This window comes from Podarcis tiliguerta (assembly GCF_965153285.1).
Source record: "Podarcis tiliguerta genome assembly, chromosome: 4".
In the NCBI taxonomy this organism is placed as follows: Eukaryota; Metazoa; Chordata; class Lepidosauria; order Squamata; family Lacertidae; genus Podarcis; species Podarcis tiliguerta.
Genome location: NC_139537.1, coordinates 90,297,691 through 90,315,009, shown reverse-complemented (window position 1 = coordinate 90,315,009; position 17,319 = coordinate 90,297,691). Strand labels below are relative to the sequence as shown.

Here is a 17,319-nt window from a genome sequence, read left to right as displayed (position 1 = left end):
AAACATGACATGGAAGTCATAAAAGGAGCAACTCTTACAATATGAAACATCAGAATGCCTCATTGCTATAAATATATTGTCTAAAGCAGAATGACATTTAAATGACAGCAATAAATGCATTTTCTTCATTATCCTTTATATGCTTGCTTTCCTGCCAGTTTTATATATGCCAGTGGAATCCCAGGGCCTAGAAATTTCGGTGCCACAACTGCCCTAGGTGAAATGCAATTTACTAGCATAAAATGTGCTGACTCTTTCAGAAAATGTTAAATATCTGGGGGGTTTTTTGATTAAAAAAACTTTCAAAAGCGAAGTTTCTGTCCACCATGGCTACAGACAATCTAGCCAAAGCTGAAATCAGTGAGTGAGATGCACATCCTAAACTGTCCCATTTTAATCAAGGGAATTTGAAAGGGGGAGTGTAGCTCTGGCTGTTTTCTATCCCCTTAATATACAGATAGTATGTTCCGTCTGCTACAGACTGAAACAGAAAACAGAGGTGGGTTTAAGGGGATGGATGTCAGTTCCAGATCACCGTCATACAAATCTGCTCCGAAAATAGCACAAGGCAAGGACCACTCTTTTGCCTTGTCACTTGACTCTAATTAAAACACCACATCCTTATTCCTTAAGCAAGTGACTTTGCATAAATTGTTGCACAGGATATACTAACCAGATTTTAATATTATGGATATTTAAGGCTTAAGTCAGACATCATCTATCTTAAACGGGTGGCTTTCACATAGACTGTTGCCAAATACACTGACATAAAACGGCAATCTGCATACAGGAAATATTACCTATCCATCTTTAATGTTTTATTTATAGAGAGGCGCCAGCTTTCACTCAAGTGAGAGCCTTTGCATTTGGCTTTTTGCAGATTTCAAACAAAAGCTGCTAGCTCTTACTCAAGTGAGAAACTTTGCATTTGACTTTCTGAAGTTTTTGACCAAAGGCACTTAGGAATGCAGTCTTGTCATCAGTTTTGCACAGTCAAATCTACTGATTCAAATAGGCCTTGTACAGGAGTATCTGCGCACCAGATTCAGCCCAGGAGCATTCATGTGTGGTGTGCAAAAATCACAGTTCCCAGTACTTCAGTTAACGCCAGAGTTAGTTGAACATCTGGCTGACCCCAAGGCTCCTCTTTTTGCAATCAGTGCCATAAGCTCCAAGCTGGGACATAACCGCATGCATATACATTTCTGTACAATGACAAATCATGCTTCTTCATTCTCAGAATCATATGAAAGACATCACACGTGGGGAAGATGACTCTGATCTGAACCAGGTTGGCTTTCTCTCAGTATACATCAAAATGGGTCTAGTTGTGTGTGTAGGTCCCCAGGCCACCCCTCAAATAACTTCACACATAACACGTAATTTTAGTTTTGGGTTTTGGGCACTATTTTGGCCACAACTTTATTAAAATACAAAATCAGTGAGTGGTTGTTTAGACATTGGTTATGACTATCTGTCCCCCCGCCTGGGACAGAACTGACATCCCGAGGTCCGATCGGTAGCCAGTAGAAGGGAAAGTCAAACTTGGGGGTCATTTGAGCTAAGCGTCGGACCCACGCCGCTCACCCCAGAAGCTCCCCGAAAGCTTGCCGGCTCTAGTCCCATGACAGGGATTCCCATGACAGGGATTGGACGAAATCGTGGCAAGCCCCAGGATTCCTTTAACGGAATTCCCTTCAGCGCAATAGGAGGGGCAGGCACAGCCTATCCTGACCCCTCCACCACCAGCATATTATAACCAATGCCTAACCGCAACCTTACAAGTTGTGACGAATTGCTGAGTAGTAGGCAAAAACCAAATGGCACAGCCAATCACCAAATGGCAAAATTCCTACTAGGCCCCTGCGCCAAGGCAGACGACCCCATGACAGGCAAAGCAAGGTCAACCGGAAAAGAGGGCGGGTGGGCGGGTGATCCGATGCACTCTGCAAAGAGAAAGAGAAGCCAGAGTGCACCAATATTTAAAGACTATGGTCCCACCCACTCAATTTGCAACATACAATTTGCCCCAGCAACCCGGTTATCCAATCACAATGCCAGGCAACAACTATTAACCTGCCTAGCAACAAGAGGCCTGGCCCAGTGGCCCACACCGCAACACGTGCTCTCATTTATTGGAGCACACGCTTTCTCAGTGATGGCTGCAAACAGAGAATCAGGGTTCAGGGAAGCAATGCAAAAAGTCTACGGATATCTGAGCATGTATAAAACGTCTCTCCCAGTACTGAGATCCTGCTATCACCTCCTGTAAAACATACGTGTGGGTTTAAGAAGAAGGACAATGAGAAGCCACACCTTTTCACTACTTTCTGCTAGCAATACTGAAGCAGGTGCCACAATGGAAAATACAGTTACAGTGGTACCTCGGGTTACAAACACCTCAGGTTACAGACTCCGCTAACCCGGAAGTAGTACCTTGGGTTAAGAACTTTGCTTCAGGATGAGAACAGAAATCGCGCAGCGGCAGCACAGCAGCAGCGGGAGGCCCCATTAGCTAAAGTGGTACCTCAGGTTAAGAACAGTTTCAGGTTAAGAACGGACCTCCGGAACGAATTAAGTTCATAACCAGAGGTACCACTGCATTTCTCTAGGCAGCTGGAAGCAGCAGACAGTCACTGCCCACATCACCAGGGCTGGGCCATTTCAAAACCAACTGGTTCATCGAATCAATTGGCTTGTAAGCAACCATGGCAGGGCCATCTGATCTGGAGGTAATGGTCTCCCATGATGTCACTGCCACAATCAGAATGACAAGAAACTGGCACATTCCAGTTAGGCCCCCAGAAGGCCAAGGTCTCATCTTCTCAAGTAAACATCTCCTGGCTACATCTGCTTCTAGGAGGTTTGGTCCAGGCCATAGTTCTCAGGGACCACCAAGGCCCGCTTAGCTGATCATTATAAGAACTTTGTGCCATCCACAATCCCTGAGTTTGCTCATTGCCCCTTCCCTTCCTGCTTTTTCCTTTTGTGAGTCGTCTTGTTAAACTGTAAGCTTGAGGGCAAAGTCTGTGCTATTTTCATTGATTCAGCCACTCTGAAAGCTTTTCTGGCCAAGCGATGGGGTGCAATGTCTTTGAAGGACTGAATGAATGATTGACAAAGAACACTGCTTTGCTAAGCCCAGGTAAGGACTCAGCTTAGAGAGGCCAGACAGGCGGCTGAGTGGCTATACCAGCTTCTGTTGCTGCTCCTCCTCCTCCTCCTGCCACTTGTTCACCCGTTTCTGCCACTAACAGTGCTCTTCTTCCTTGTGTTACATGGGAAGGAGAGAAGAAAGGATAGGAGTAAGTTTCGTTCCACCCAGGTGCAGTGGGTGAAAGCCGCTGTGATGTGAGGATGTGAGGGGAAGAGACCACCACAAAAACCCACAGCCGGCTTTGCAAGTGGGAAGAGAAAGGTGTGGTGCGAACAAGGCAATAGCATCTCTATTCAATACTAGACATCTTCAAATGGCTGGGGAAGGACTCTGGAAAAGGGTAAAGGGACCCCTGACCATTAGGTCCAGTTGTGGCGGACTCTGGGGTTGCGGTGCTCATCTCGCTTTATTGTCCGAGGGAGCGAGCATACAGCTTCCGGGTCATGTGGCCAGCATGACTAAGCCGCTTCTGGCGAACCAGAGCAGCACACAGAAACGCCATTTACCTTCCTGCTAGATTGGTACCTATTTATCTACTTGCACTTTGACGAGCTTTCGAACTACTAGGTTGGCAGGAGCAGGGACCGAGCAACGGGAGCTCACCCCATAATGGGGATTTGAACCACCAACCTTCTGATCGGCAAGTCCTAGGCTCTGTGGTTTAACCCACAGTGCCACCCGCGTCCCTCTCTGGACTCAGCTACACAGCTGCAAGTAAAACGTTTTTGAACGTGTTGTAAAGTGCATTATAAAAGTGTGACAGTAGAGGGCGATGGCGAGCTATGGCAAATTCAATACGTTTTTTTTAAAAAAGCATTTTCACAACATTTCTTTTTATGTGTGTGCAGATTCCACTTCACTCTCTCTGGCCATCTTCATGAGTCAGTACCATTGCTCACCATTTTGGGCTTGCCTGAAAGTTCACGGAGAGAACAAGTCTCGCGGCAAAAGTAAATAAATCCCTTTAGTTTCAGTATCTGACTTTTTTCTCTAAGCACTAGTAACATCCCTAGAAGTCCATAAAGTGTCAAATGTCCATTACGAGCCAAAGAGAAATGTATTAGGGGCTATATGTTTGGCTTGGGAAATCACTTTTCATTTGCTGTAAACCAACTTCCTGTTATGACTGTGTCTGTCAAAGGCAAAATCTTCCGCAGCGCATTTCTGTTATGACTACTCAAGCAGTGCATCTGTTAAAACCAAAAAGATGAAAATGGTTTGGGAGAACTAGTATCAAGAGGATAGATGAACCGGGGTTTTCCATTTGCAGCTCTGGCCTTCTTTGTCTTGTGATAAATTCAGACTGCAGCAAAGAGATTTAATTTCACTTATCATATTCACCCCGGTTCTCAAGTGACTTCTTCCTGGAATGATTTCGACACACACTACATCAGCGTTGTCAAATGAGATTTACATTCCCAACCGAGTGTGAGTCGCCAGTGTCATTCCCTGCTTTCCCTCTGTCAGAGGGAAGTCGCTGCCTCCAATTTTGCTGATCTAGAATGAGGTTATATAAAAGCAGAATTCTGAAACATTTGCTATGCTCATACTAAATCAATAATAAGAATTGTGAAGCCGATTCAGACATTAAGAAAAAGAGGTGGTACAGTCCTCCCCGGGGAGGACTTCAGAATGAAGATGGGGTACTGTATGCTTAAAAATTTACTGAATACCTTAGGGGAGAGCCTTTTCCCTTGTTACCATTTTACAGAAAAGGTCAATTGTCACCATAGCTTTTGTTTTCAAAGGCTCAAGTTTCCTCAGTGTTGGGCAGTCTATTCAGTTGTTTCATGTATTCATTCTTTATAATTACTATTACTGAACTGAAAACCTACCAGAACCGAAAAGAACTAAACCGGGAGTAACAGGTTCCTCTACGGAAGAGATTTAGAGAGGAGTTATTTTACGATCAGAATTTTTTTTCTTTAACCAAAGAAGAAGGCTGTGAGGAAACCTAGTTCCAGAGATTCATGGTTGTTATTACAGTAGAATATTGCTAAAAATCACCAGCTGAACGACCAGTTTCTTTTGGACAGCGGTTCTTATGAAACATCAGAATTTAAGTAGCGTTGTGGTAAAGTAGTGCCTTCATATGCTAAACAGCAGCAAAGCATCAGAATTAGCATAATGTGAACGTAGTTGGCTGCTTTTTGGAATAATATTGCAGTTTAAAAAGGTGTGCGTGCATGCATGTCTCTGCAAGATTTCGAAAGCCATTGTTATCTAACTCCTTGTCAACTGAATCTAGTAATAAGCTATGAGTGGGAGAAAGAAACAATCCAGCATCTAATCTAATATTGCTGGGACATCCTTCTCCATTGATATCAAACGGGTAAACTTTCTCTTACAGGATTTAGCTCAACTTTTAACACTGCTGTCTGCAGTTGTCAGAATCTTGGGAAATAAGGGTAATGTTCAGCCTTCATCTGTGAGACGTTCTCTTATGGAGGAACTGAGCATCACACGAACCTCTGTGATTGTTGTTTATTTTAGACACTGGACCTTGTGCCACCAAATCTACAATTTGAGATAGGTATCAGGCACAAAGGGAAATGGGTTTCCGAACCCCTTGCCCTCATGCTTCAAAGCAGGTGTTGTTGTTTTTAACCTGCTGAGGCCATTTGCAGACCACAGTGGTGCAGGCATTGGTGATTTCAAGACTGGTTTACTGTAATGAACTCTCCGTGGGGCTTCCTTGTCAGTTTGCATTTCTTAGTACAGAAAGTATTGATCTGAAGTGTAGAGATCTTTCCTATTCTAATTAATTCAAGAGGGTTCTGGAAGCTTCTGGAAGTTTCTCTGTGTGAAAGAAACAAGCAGACGGTTCATGGTGTTTGGGTTATTCCTTCAGGGAAGCTGAGTACAGCTGGTTTAAATGGTTCTCTTATCTCTTTCTGTCAAGGTCATGCTGACTATAATAATAGGCCAGAAGGAGCCTGGGTTTCACTCACTTTCGCTTTCTATCTCCTTTCCTTCTTGTGTGGTGTTCTGTATGCTTAGTGCTAAGTTTTAGATGTATTATAAGTTATTGTAAGTTTAAGTTAAGTCTGCTGCAACTGGATTTCTTATGGACAGTGCCAATCCTGAATATATTGGATTTGTGATCATTATGCTCATTTTGCCTTCAGTAGCAGTAAAGCTCTGCTGGATGAAATATTAATTGCATCTGGTCCACTGTTTGGGAATCCTGCAATGTGTTTAAGTTTTTACTCTGCTAACGATACATTGGAATCTACTCTGGATCAATATTGAGTAGAATTCCAATGACATTCCTTTGGCCTTGGTCCAGAAACTGCAGTTAGTGCATAATGCTGCAGTGTGATTTCTGACAAGAGAGTGACAGCTGTGGCAGAGAGTGTGGGGCGAGGAGAACTGCAGTGCTGGCTCCCCACTTCCTACCTCCCAGTCAGGGCCGTCTTAAGCATATCTGGCACCGTGGTGCAAATATCCCTCCGGCGCCCCACGCCCCATTTCCCAGAGTTGTCAACCTTTTCCCAAGCCTTTGCGGGGATTGCTCTCCTCCTGCGGGGGCTTGAGAAGGAAGTTGCATGCCTGCCAGCCATATGGTTGACGGGGCACAGCTGGCAGGCATGCAGGAGGGAAAGGGGAGGCTGCCGGCAAAGCTGCGCAGCTCCCCCACTCGCTGGGGTGCCCCTAAGAGGCCAGCGCCCTGGCGCAACGCACCAATAAACCCAATGGGGAAGACGGCTCTGCTCCCAGTCAAAGTAGCCATCTGACAAAAGTAGATGGTTGCTGGAATTCTAGTAGGTGTGATGGCCTGGGAATCTGATTCAGAGGTTGAACCGGAGGAATCCCAGCCTGCACAGGAGTCCCCGCCTCCAGGGCCGGCTGAGCCGGGGCAGGGCCTTGAATCTGAAGGGCCCGCACCTGTGCCGGATCCTCAGGAGCAGACACCAGATGGCTCCGGGGGTGATTGAGGACCCATTGCCTGCAGGTGCACCTCGCCCAGCTCTGTCAGGGGAAGGTGAGGCTGCCTCTGGGTCCAGTAACCCTCCAGCCTCTCCGGAGCTGCAGAGGCTCAGGGCAGAGAGGCGGAGGGAACTAAGTTCTATCAGGAGGAGTGCTCGCCTTAAGGCCAGGAGAGGCGAGTCACCTGTGGGCCGGGGCCGCCCTAGGCCCCAGAGGAGATAAAGGCCAGTCAGCCCAGTCCCAGGTTGCGGGAGCAACGTCGTTGGAAACCTGTTTCTGCCAGTACCCAGACCCTTTTTCCCGGAGTTCCCGACCACGCCCGGCTTCTTGCTTTGGACCCCGCTTCACCCTTGGTGGACAGTCTCCAGACCCTCGACCCAGGACCGGACTCTGACCACGCCTCATGGTAACCCCCCCCCCGGGACCAGCACAGTAGGCCAGTTTTGTTCTTCTGTTTGGGAGGCCAGGATTGAAACCCCACATTTGCCCACGGCTCATTTGAATGGGCAAACCGTGTTCTATCAACATCAGTTTTTCTCTGGAATAGCACAGTGAGAGACTATGTTGCAGGGAAGAACATGATTAAGATTAGGGATCACTGTTCACACTCAAGAAGATGTGCTACACCCCTGATTAAGGATGACCACAGGTGTTCCCTTTTATGAAGAACATTTCTAAAGGAGTTCAACTCCATCATTGTCTCTTACAGAGAGGACAGACAGACAGGCGGAGGTTGCTAAATGGAAACTGTATGCTTTGACTGAGATCAGATCCTCTGTTGTGATCTCATCCACGATATGTTCCATTTTATGCATGAGGAAATGCACCTGCAGCAGCTTAGCAACCCAGCAGTGTGAAAATATTGGCACGTTTACATCATTGGCTTCTTATCAACCTGTTATTTTCTGACTTGGAGGTGTGACTGAGACCGTACAAGGTCTTGCCCCTTTAACATATTCTGTTGTCACATCTAAGTATTCTGTATTCACATCTACATATACCCATGAAGAAGAATTGCAGAAAAGGCTGTATCCGTCCCGTGGTGTTAAAGATACTAGACGTCATTTGCATTCATTAAATATGAATTTATTCTACTTTATATTCTGTGAATGCTTGAGAGACAAATTGTATATTTAGAGTATTAATATACTTCCTGACTCAGACATACTGTATGTCTGCAGGTTTAAGCGGCGATGCTAGAGAAAAATCCTCTCTTTTTTTTGGGCTACATTGCAATACACCAGCTAACTGTAAATGAAATCTGGCTGGAGGATTATGGTGACTGCAGACTGATTAAATGTATTCTATTGAGACAAGTGTGCTGATGTGCCCCAGGCAGCTGACTCAAATTCATCCCTCCTTCAAACACAATGCGCTTCCTCCTGCTTGGTGATGCAACAGATAGAGAAATGGCCAGCTTAAGTGGATGACATTAAGGAATTCCTCTGTCATAGCTCTTCCCTGACCCACCAAGCAACTGTAAGAAGTTCTGGAGTCTGACATCAACTAAACCAGTTTTTGAAATTAAGCACTGCCATAGTTCCCCCTTGGACTTTCCTGTTATGAAAGTTGCTTGACTGCACAAGCCTAACCAGAGGATATACTGTGTTTTCCTGGGTGGCGCCCAGACTATGAGATGGATAGATTCTAGTCCACAACCCTTGGTAAAACAGGAAAAGGTGGCACAGGAGCTGTGAAATCACTTTGTATAAGTACGTGACACATAAATAAATGTATGAATATCTTGCTCTGGCATTCGCTGATTGAGTCCTTATGGAAAGTAAGAAATTGCCTGTATTTCAGACTTCATTCTTACCATGACCTATTCCCCCCCCCCCCCTCGTCCAGCTCAGAAATAAACACTGGTTATACGAACAGAAAAACGGTTGCTTCAAACAATAAATTAAATGAGCCTGTGCACTAGGTATGCAAGTCAAAGGTGCAAATCCCATTGTGAAATAAGTACCGTGTTGATTCCATTGCTATAGTTTTTTATGATGCATTAAAAATAACATAAGATATATTTCTATTATTTCCCTCCCTTTTTACAATAAATTAAATGTAGCTTGTGGGAGGGCATGTACCTTTGAAGTTTACTGAATCTTATATTTCTTCAGTTGAACTATCTACCCGCTATCCTAAAATATGGAATTTTACTCTGGGGCCTTGCTGAAACCAAGTTTTACTTCATGCAGTCCTTTCCAGATCATTTAAAGAGTAGAGTCTGCAACAATTAGAATGGATTGAAGCAAATGCAGATTCATGCAGAGGATGGAGACACCTGAGGGCCAAACGAGATGAGCAATTACACAAATGGCTTTGGAAAATGGAAATTCCATACAGGGAGATTTGCAACCACTGCGGTGGCCAAAGGGTTAAAGCCCCCCTATTCCCCACACCAGAGTCCTGATCAGTTTCAGAGGCTCCTTGTCCACAATTTATTTTTGAAAAGCCATTAACACAATTGTTTGGATGGCATTGCATTTAGTTGGGTGCTGGAGAGATGTAATAACATAGTCTAAAAGGAAATCTGTACAGCTGTATGACTGGTGTGTCATTTGAATTTCAGTCATTAGAAGTTTGGGAAACACGGACTTAGATGAAAGCCACTCTGGGAAATGAGGGGTGATGAAAAGAGTCCGAATCACCCGTTCCAAACACTGAGATTTCTGAAAACTGGAAATGAACTCATTTTGCAGGAAAGCCAAGGGAACGTGACACAGATGATACTAGATGGAGTTTGCACAGCAAAATCAGAAACAGGCGAATGGATATGAAAGTCAAGAATAAGAATACCAGAGCTTACACCATGTTGCATTGTCCTCCAGATAGTCCTCTGGGAAGCAAAAGAGAGAGAAAAGAAAAGAAAATAATTCAAGACAAAGTGTTAGGTTATAGAGAGAAGACAGCTGCAAAGAAGATAGTGTATCAGTATTGGCAAACCACTGTGAATGGGACTTATTTAATTATGGCTGACAATATACACATATCCAATTAGCCCCAAACCACCTCTGTATCACATTTAGCTTTTATTTTGTTCTATTTTTAATTGAGTGCATGTTTTAACTTTTCTATAGGGCTAATGCTAAAAACTTCAGAATACAAACTCTCAGGAATGTAATAACAGAATTCATAATTTCTCTCTCCTCTTGCCATTAATCTCTGTGTCCCGCCACTCACCCATCCCCAGTTCCTACCAAAGTTATCAAAGTCTCTTCTGCTAAACAGAAAGGGGCACATTTCCACAATAATAATATCAGACATTTCCTGCTTAAGACCTTAATCGAAGTAAAATTGGGGCAGCGAATTAATGTATAAGGAGATGCATGCACTTTTAGAAACTCAGACTGCAGTGAAGATACATCAGGGTTTCTGAACTTTTGTGCACCATAAACACAGGTGACCATTTTGCACTCTCTCATCTCTTTAAAAGGTGACATTCTGACAAAGACTGATGCTTTGATGATGGCAGGGGTGTCTCTCACTTCATTTTAACCACTCCATGCTGCCTGGTATTGGAGTGTGTTATGATAAATCAATATAAAACAATTTGGCCGTATATTATCAGGGAGGCCTCAAAGGCAGTTTTCTTCCAAAGCCCTTGTGTTTATTTTGGTCCTATTCTGGCTTAGTTGCAATCAATTGTTTTGTTGTTTTGTTCTGCTTCAGGTAACGCTCTGTCTGTCTCTTTCTTTCTCACCAGTTAGAACCAGTTCAGATTGTCCTGTGCTGCTACTCAAAGATGAAATCACAATCATTAGTGTGACATTTATACCCCATCTTTCTTTCACAATGAAGGGCAAGGTGGCAGACTTAGAATTCTCAAATGGTCTCCCATTTATTTACAGACCAGATCGGCAAGTCTGCTTAGGTTCAGCTTTCTGGATTATGCTGCGTCCTGGGACCAACTGCATTGAATGTCTAAATATTAATCTGGGAGATTCAGGGTTTGGTCTATTCACTGTGATTTGTGAAGGGTTTGGAAGTGGGCACTACTGAGACTTTGACGTTTGAGCTTCTTGATTCTTGAAGTCTCGAAAGCACAGAGGACATTCTTTGTGGATTCTAGAAGATTGCTCATTTGATCACGACAGCTAAATGAAACCTGAAATGGAGTTGTTGAGTGAGGTGTCTTACAAATTTGGAGGGAGGTGTCATTCGTATCTAGATGACACCTAACCCTATTTCACTTTGTCATCAAAGTCAGGTGAGGCTATGGAGGTACTGAATTACTATCTGGACTTGATGAGGACCAATAATTTGAAGCTGAATCTTGAGGAGACAAGCACTTTGGGTTGATAGTTTCCTGGTCTGGAAAGTTGCTGTGTTAACTTTTCTGGATGGGGTTGCACTCCTGCAAAGGAGCAGATAAATAGCTTGATCCAGCATTGTCACTGGAACCCCAAGTGGCTCACAGCACCATTGACCAGCTTTGCTTCATTGGTCAGTGGTGACCTTTCCTGGATAAGGATAGCCTGGCTACAGCAAACCTTTGTCTGGTAATCTCCAGGTTGAATTATTTTAACGTGCGAAATGTGGGGCTGTGGTTTGAAATCTTCAACTTGTACAGAATCCCAGATGGTTTTTCTTCATGGAGTCAAATCACATCCATTCTGAGGGAACCATACTTGCTTCCTGTTCAATGTCAAGGTGCTGGTTTTGGCCTTAAAGAGCTTGGGCCCCAAATATCTGAAGGAGCACCTCCTCCCATTTCAAGCTGGCATTGCATTAAGATAACCAGAGGAGGCACTTTCCCATGTTCCAGCTATTGGAGAAGTGTGTTATACATATGCAGAAAAGAGCGCTTTCTCCGTGGTAGCATGCCAGCTTTGGAATGCCCTCCTGAGAATGGCAATCCTGCCACCGGCAATGTGTTCCTTTTGGCACCTTTTTATTTGCCTAATTTTAAATTATCATATTTTCAGCTGGTTGACTGGTTTTATTCCTCTCACTTTTATTATATTGAAGTTTAACGTTGGCTTTGTATTATTATTATTATTATTGTTGTAGATTTTAAATGTCTACTGCTCCGAAATCCATTTTGGGATGAAGGCTCAGTTTACAAGTTCCATAAATATATAACTAAAATAAATAAATAAAGATGAATAGCGACACATGGCTTTCCCATTCATAAGCTACCCAGGGAGGGTGGGGGGAAGAGATCACCATTAGCTGTAGCATATGGCTAAGCGGGGAGCTTGGTTATTTGCCTGCTGTTTCTGCAGAAATGCAGAAAAGAATCTGGCAGAGTCACACAAAGCTAAATTTGTCGCTGCAAGTTAATGGGAATGCATAGAGCAGATTGCCTTATTTATGCTGAGATTTGCTTGCCTTTCAGACACCTAGGACCAGCCGCCCAATATAGCTCCTGCAAATCCTTAGGAAAGACAGACATGAGATGTTCTAAAATGATCCTGGAGTCAAGCTGCTGGTAAGTAGCACAGCTTCAAGCCGTCACTTATCCCCCATTTTGTCAGCCTGTCTTATGAATTTACAGTGGTTAAGCTGACTCCTGCCTGGTAAAATACACAAAGAAGATATTGCACTTGGTCTATACAATAGTGTTTTTCACATTTAAAAATACCTATTCCTATTGTAGAATGAAGAATAAACCCATCTTTAAAGGGTTTTCTTTTCCTTTTTTAAGAAAATGTCCCCGGTGGGGACATGGCAAATCATTTTATAGCTTATTTATGGTTGTAAATGAAAGGGGGCCGGGGATGAATAAAAGAAATTTGCTGCATAAAATAAATCCTACTGTGCTAGTTGCATTTTCTGCCCTTGATTAAGACTCCAGGAAGTTTTGTTTAAAAAACAAAGGGCTGGATCCATGTTTAGTCTAGCTTTGAGTAGAACCATTAAAGTCAATGGGACTAATTAACACTAAAATCAGTGAGTCTCCTCTAAGTCTATGTGTGGATCCAACTCAATGGCCCCAATGCTGCCCCAATGAGTTGGGGAATTGGTGGCTCTCCAGATATTTTCAGATGCAGATTCTTACCAGCCCAGCCCCATCCATTGGGGTGATTGAAGTCCCATTAGGGTTTATAGGAGTTGTAGTACAACATCATTTTGGCATGGGTTCCCTATTCTTAATGTATGGAGTATTGATGTGGAAGCATCCGTAGGCACCTGAAGTCTGTTCCATGGGGTGAAATTAGCACTATATGGTATGATTAGACCTGCACATTCAGATGCACACCTGTATCCATATTGGCTAAGTGTGGATAAGCACAATTTTTCTAGATTTATCGAATTGAAAAGTCAGACCCTGTGGACCTGGCAGCTTATTTTTCTACCCATTTTCTGCCAAGTTGATTGGAAAGATTAGACTTCTGTATTAGAGCTGCCAGATGTTCATTATTTCACCAGTAAAGACACATTCCGGAAGGTTTTATATATATTTGGGTTTGAAAGTCCAGCATTTCAGATGTATTCAACAGTATTATATTCATAACCACTATCTTCATTATTTTGCCATGGCCACCACTCTAAGAATCCTCCTAATCCACAATAAGAATCAAACATTTATAAACCTAATTTAATTTATCCACCTCAAATTGAAAATTCCATGTACCCAATTGGAGGGAGGGAGAAGAGTTTTCTCAACTGACTGAACAGTGGTCACCTATGTGCTTCTAAGCTTAGAAGTCTGAAAGATTTGTTAATCATGGACATTACTGCATCTGTTATCATTGTAAGTCTTGGAAAAGACCAAGAGGTTTGTTGTTTTCACAAATTCAAATTTGAATATGTGTGTGCATGTGTAGACAGATAGGTAATAGATAGATAGATGGGCCTTTTTCACTGATAGCACCAGTGCTGTGGAATCCCTACCCTGATGAAAACCTGGAAGCCCCATCAACATTGGCATTCCGCTGGGTCTTGAAAACATTTCTTGAAAGCATTTCCCTGATTGGCTTGTTTATCCTGCATATGTTAATTGTGGATGCTTTAATGTAGCCGTTTTACTATGTATTTTAATTACAGCAGCTGTGTTTTTAATTAGTTTTATTATTGTCATTTTACTGTTGGTTTTGTTTGTGAACCACCCTGGTATTTCTTTTTGAAATGAAAGGTGGTATAATAATAGTAATAGCTGTAGTAGTAGCAGCAGCAAAAAATAATCTAGAGATCTCAACCAGAGGCTGGACAGCCATCTCTTGGGGACTGATTGATTGATTGATTTTATTAAATTCATAACCCACTCTTCCTCTCTCAGAAGAGTGCTCTGGCACTGAATTTTCTGCATTAAGTAGAGGGTTGTACTTGATGGTCTCAAGACTTCTCCACCTCTGTGATTCTATATTTTTAATTCTCAAAATGATTGTGCGTGACAACCAATAACCCCAGCAACATGCTTCTTCTGATTATTTTTTTTAAAGTGTTAATGTATACCGATAGCTAAGACATGTAAGTGTTACGAATCCCTTTCATATTTGCACATTTGCTATAAAATGTTATTGCAGCTTTGTCTGTTGAAACTCTTTGAATAGGCTGCAGAGTTAGAAAACAGTAAAAAAAGATAGAGGGTAAAATATGCAGACTTTCACAATGAAAGTCAAGAGCTGCTTTTATGTACCACACATAACAGCATCACTTTTATATTTTGCATGTAAAGAGTCATTTTTGAGAAGAATGGAGTGTCAAAAAACTTTTTTTTTTTTTGGTCTGAGGGGACAAAAGAAAAGTACCCGATGGTTGGAGGCATTGATAACAAGAACACTGATTCATATGTTTAATGTAGTTGTGAAATAAGTTTTGTGTCCCAACTCGTTTGAAACATGAATTCCTTAATTAAAGTTTAGCGAGCGAAGATGCATTATGCATATGGACACTTAACAACAATAAGTGCTTATTTAATTATGAGAGGAGCTGTAAAAATGAGTGTATTGTAAAGTTAATTGGGAGTTGAAGTGATTGCACTTTAATTTGACAGGCTCAGGATTACTTGTTTCAGTTTTGGGCGCATTCAATTTTCTCATGGACAGAAACAGATCTCTCCGTTGAAAAGCTGTTCTCGCCATTTCATCTTAAGAGTAATATATTATGACTAGTGAGATGCATGGCAAATTTGTGGGAATGTTTTAAATCTGCAGCATAGATTTGCCATTTGGAGTTCATATCATGAAGATTGGTTTGCTAGTAGCAGCGGCCAGTAAATCTGGGAGGAGGAAACTGTTGTTCTCCAGAGGTTGTTGGCCTGCTTCTCCCATAATCCCTGACTATTCCTCATGATGGCTGAGGCTGACAGGAGTTGGAGTGACCATAAGGAAGGTCACAGTTAGAGCATCCCTGATCTGCTGGCTTCTGCTAGTGCTATAATAGTCTTTTTCCTTGCTGTTTTCTGTGCAGGGCTGGAATGAACTATCTGGGGGTATTTCTTCCAAGTAAATAAGCATAGATGCCCTAGACAGTCTCTTGGATGCCCATCTATCAGCTTTCTGACAGAAAAAAAAGGTAAAGGACCCCTAGTCAAAGGTGACTATGGGGTTGCGGTGCTCATCTCGTTTTCAGGCCAAGGGAGCTGGTGTTTGTCCACAGACAGCTTTCCGGGTCATGTGGCTGTGATGTTAACATAAGAGAGTGCTGGACGTGAAATAGTTAAACAGGTTACCCAATCAGGGGTAATCAGGACCCAGGGGGGTGGAGTCATAGGGTCTATAATACCAGCTCTGGGAGGAGTTCGTTGGGAGTTGGGTGGTTGGTTGGAGTGGGAGTGAATTGGGATAGAGTCTGTGGGTAGGTTGAGTTAGTGTAGCAAAATAAGCTGAGTCAGGAATAGTTAGGGGCTAGGAAGACAAGTAAATATCTGAGAGGTGGTTTAGTGAGTGAGAGCAGGTAGCGGAAGTTATAGGTCTGGATAGGCACCCCATGATTGTAATTGACCGATACTGTTTATGAAACCACATGCTTGTTAAACTGCAATAAATAAACAAAAGATTATGTTCCAATTTAACCCTGACTGGACTCAGTATTGTACCAGGTAGGGCCTGGGTGGTGGCAGTGAGAAATAAAGTGGTGGCACAGGGATCAATAGATGGTGAAACGTCTGGGAACTAAACCGCTTCTGATGCAATGGAACACCGTGACAGAAGTCAGAGCGCATGGAAATGTCGTTTACCTTCACACCGCAGCAGTACCTACTTGCCCTGGCATGCTTTTGAACTTCTAGGTTGGCAGGAGCTGAGACAGACTAATGGGAGCTCACCTCATCATGGGTATTCAAACTACCAACCTTCCAATCCGCAAGCCCAAGAGGCTCAGTGGTTTAGACCACAGTGCCACCCGCATCCCTTTCTGACAGTACCTACCACAGGCAACATGTTTCAGAAAAAATAGCTAGGCAGCGAAAAGAACTCTCTCCCATACAAGGGAGAAGCACAATCCTTTAACACTGGATGCCTGGAGTGGTCTTTCCACTAGGTGACCACACATGATTCTTCATTTGGAGACATGAGGACTTCTCTTATTGAGAATTCTATGGAAAGTAGTTCCTATGATGTATTGCATTTCTGTAGCACATGAAGAGAGGCTTGAAAGGTGATATCGCAGGGAGGCAAGCTGGGTCAATGAAGCCCAGCAATATTTAAATAGGGTAGTAAAAGTTTAACAGGGCCCAGGGAAGATGGGGTTGGTTGAGTAGCAGCAGCCTATTGCAGGGCAAACACAAGAGAGACCCAAAGAAAGGGAAGGATGGAGTCAAATTGTAGGCTTGGCAGATCTACTCTCTGCCCTAAAAGAAGTCTGAGGTCTACTAACTGGACTCACGTGCAAAACAGGAAAGCTGACATAGAATTGTAGGACAAGGTAAATACTTGCTCAGTCCACAGATTTGTTTTCAATACCAAAAATTTAGCTCACATGCAAATCTACTCTGATTTCCTCACAAGCTGTCTTAATTTCAGAGGGGGAAAGGAGGAAAGAATGTTCTGGGGATTTTTTTGGGCAATTGTATTGGGAATTATGGTGCTGGAGGAGACTCTTGAGAGTCCCATGGACTGCAAGAAGATCAAACCTATCCATTCTTAAGGAAATCAGCCCTGAGTGCTCACTGGAAGGACAGATCGTGAAGTTGAGGCTCCAATACTTTGGTCACCTCATGAGAAGAGAAGACTCCCTGGGAAAGACCCTGATGTTGGGAAAGATGGAGGGCACAAGGAGAAGGGGACGACAGAGGATGAGATGGTTGGATGGTATTCTTGAAGCTACCAGCATGAGTCTGTCCAAAC

At 43.2% G+C, this 17,319-nt stretch overlaps 1 protein-coding gene across 2 annotated transcripts in view; it reads right to left on the bottom strand.

The window, feature by feature from the left end:
* Positions 1 to 17,319, bottom strand: part of GPC6 (glypican 6) — a 766,899-nt gene that overhangs the window by 30,134 nt on the left and 719,446 nt on the right. The window contains exon 7 of one of the 2 annotated variants that reach the window (XM_083437892.1): positions 9,894 to 9,923. The exons of the other annotated variant lie outside the window; for it this stretch is intronic. Within the exon in view, the coding sequence (XP_083294018.1) occupies positions 9,894 to 9,923 (30 nt within the window). The remainder of the gene's footprint in view (positions 1 to 9,893; positions 9,924 to 17,319) is intronic. 2 annotated transcript variants of the gene reach the window in all.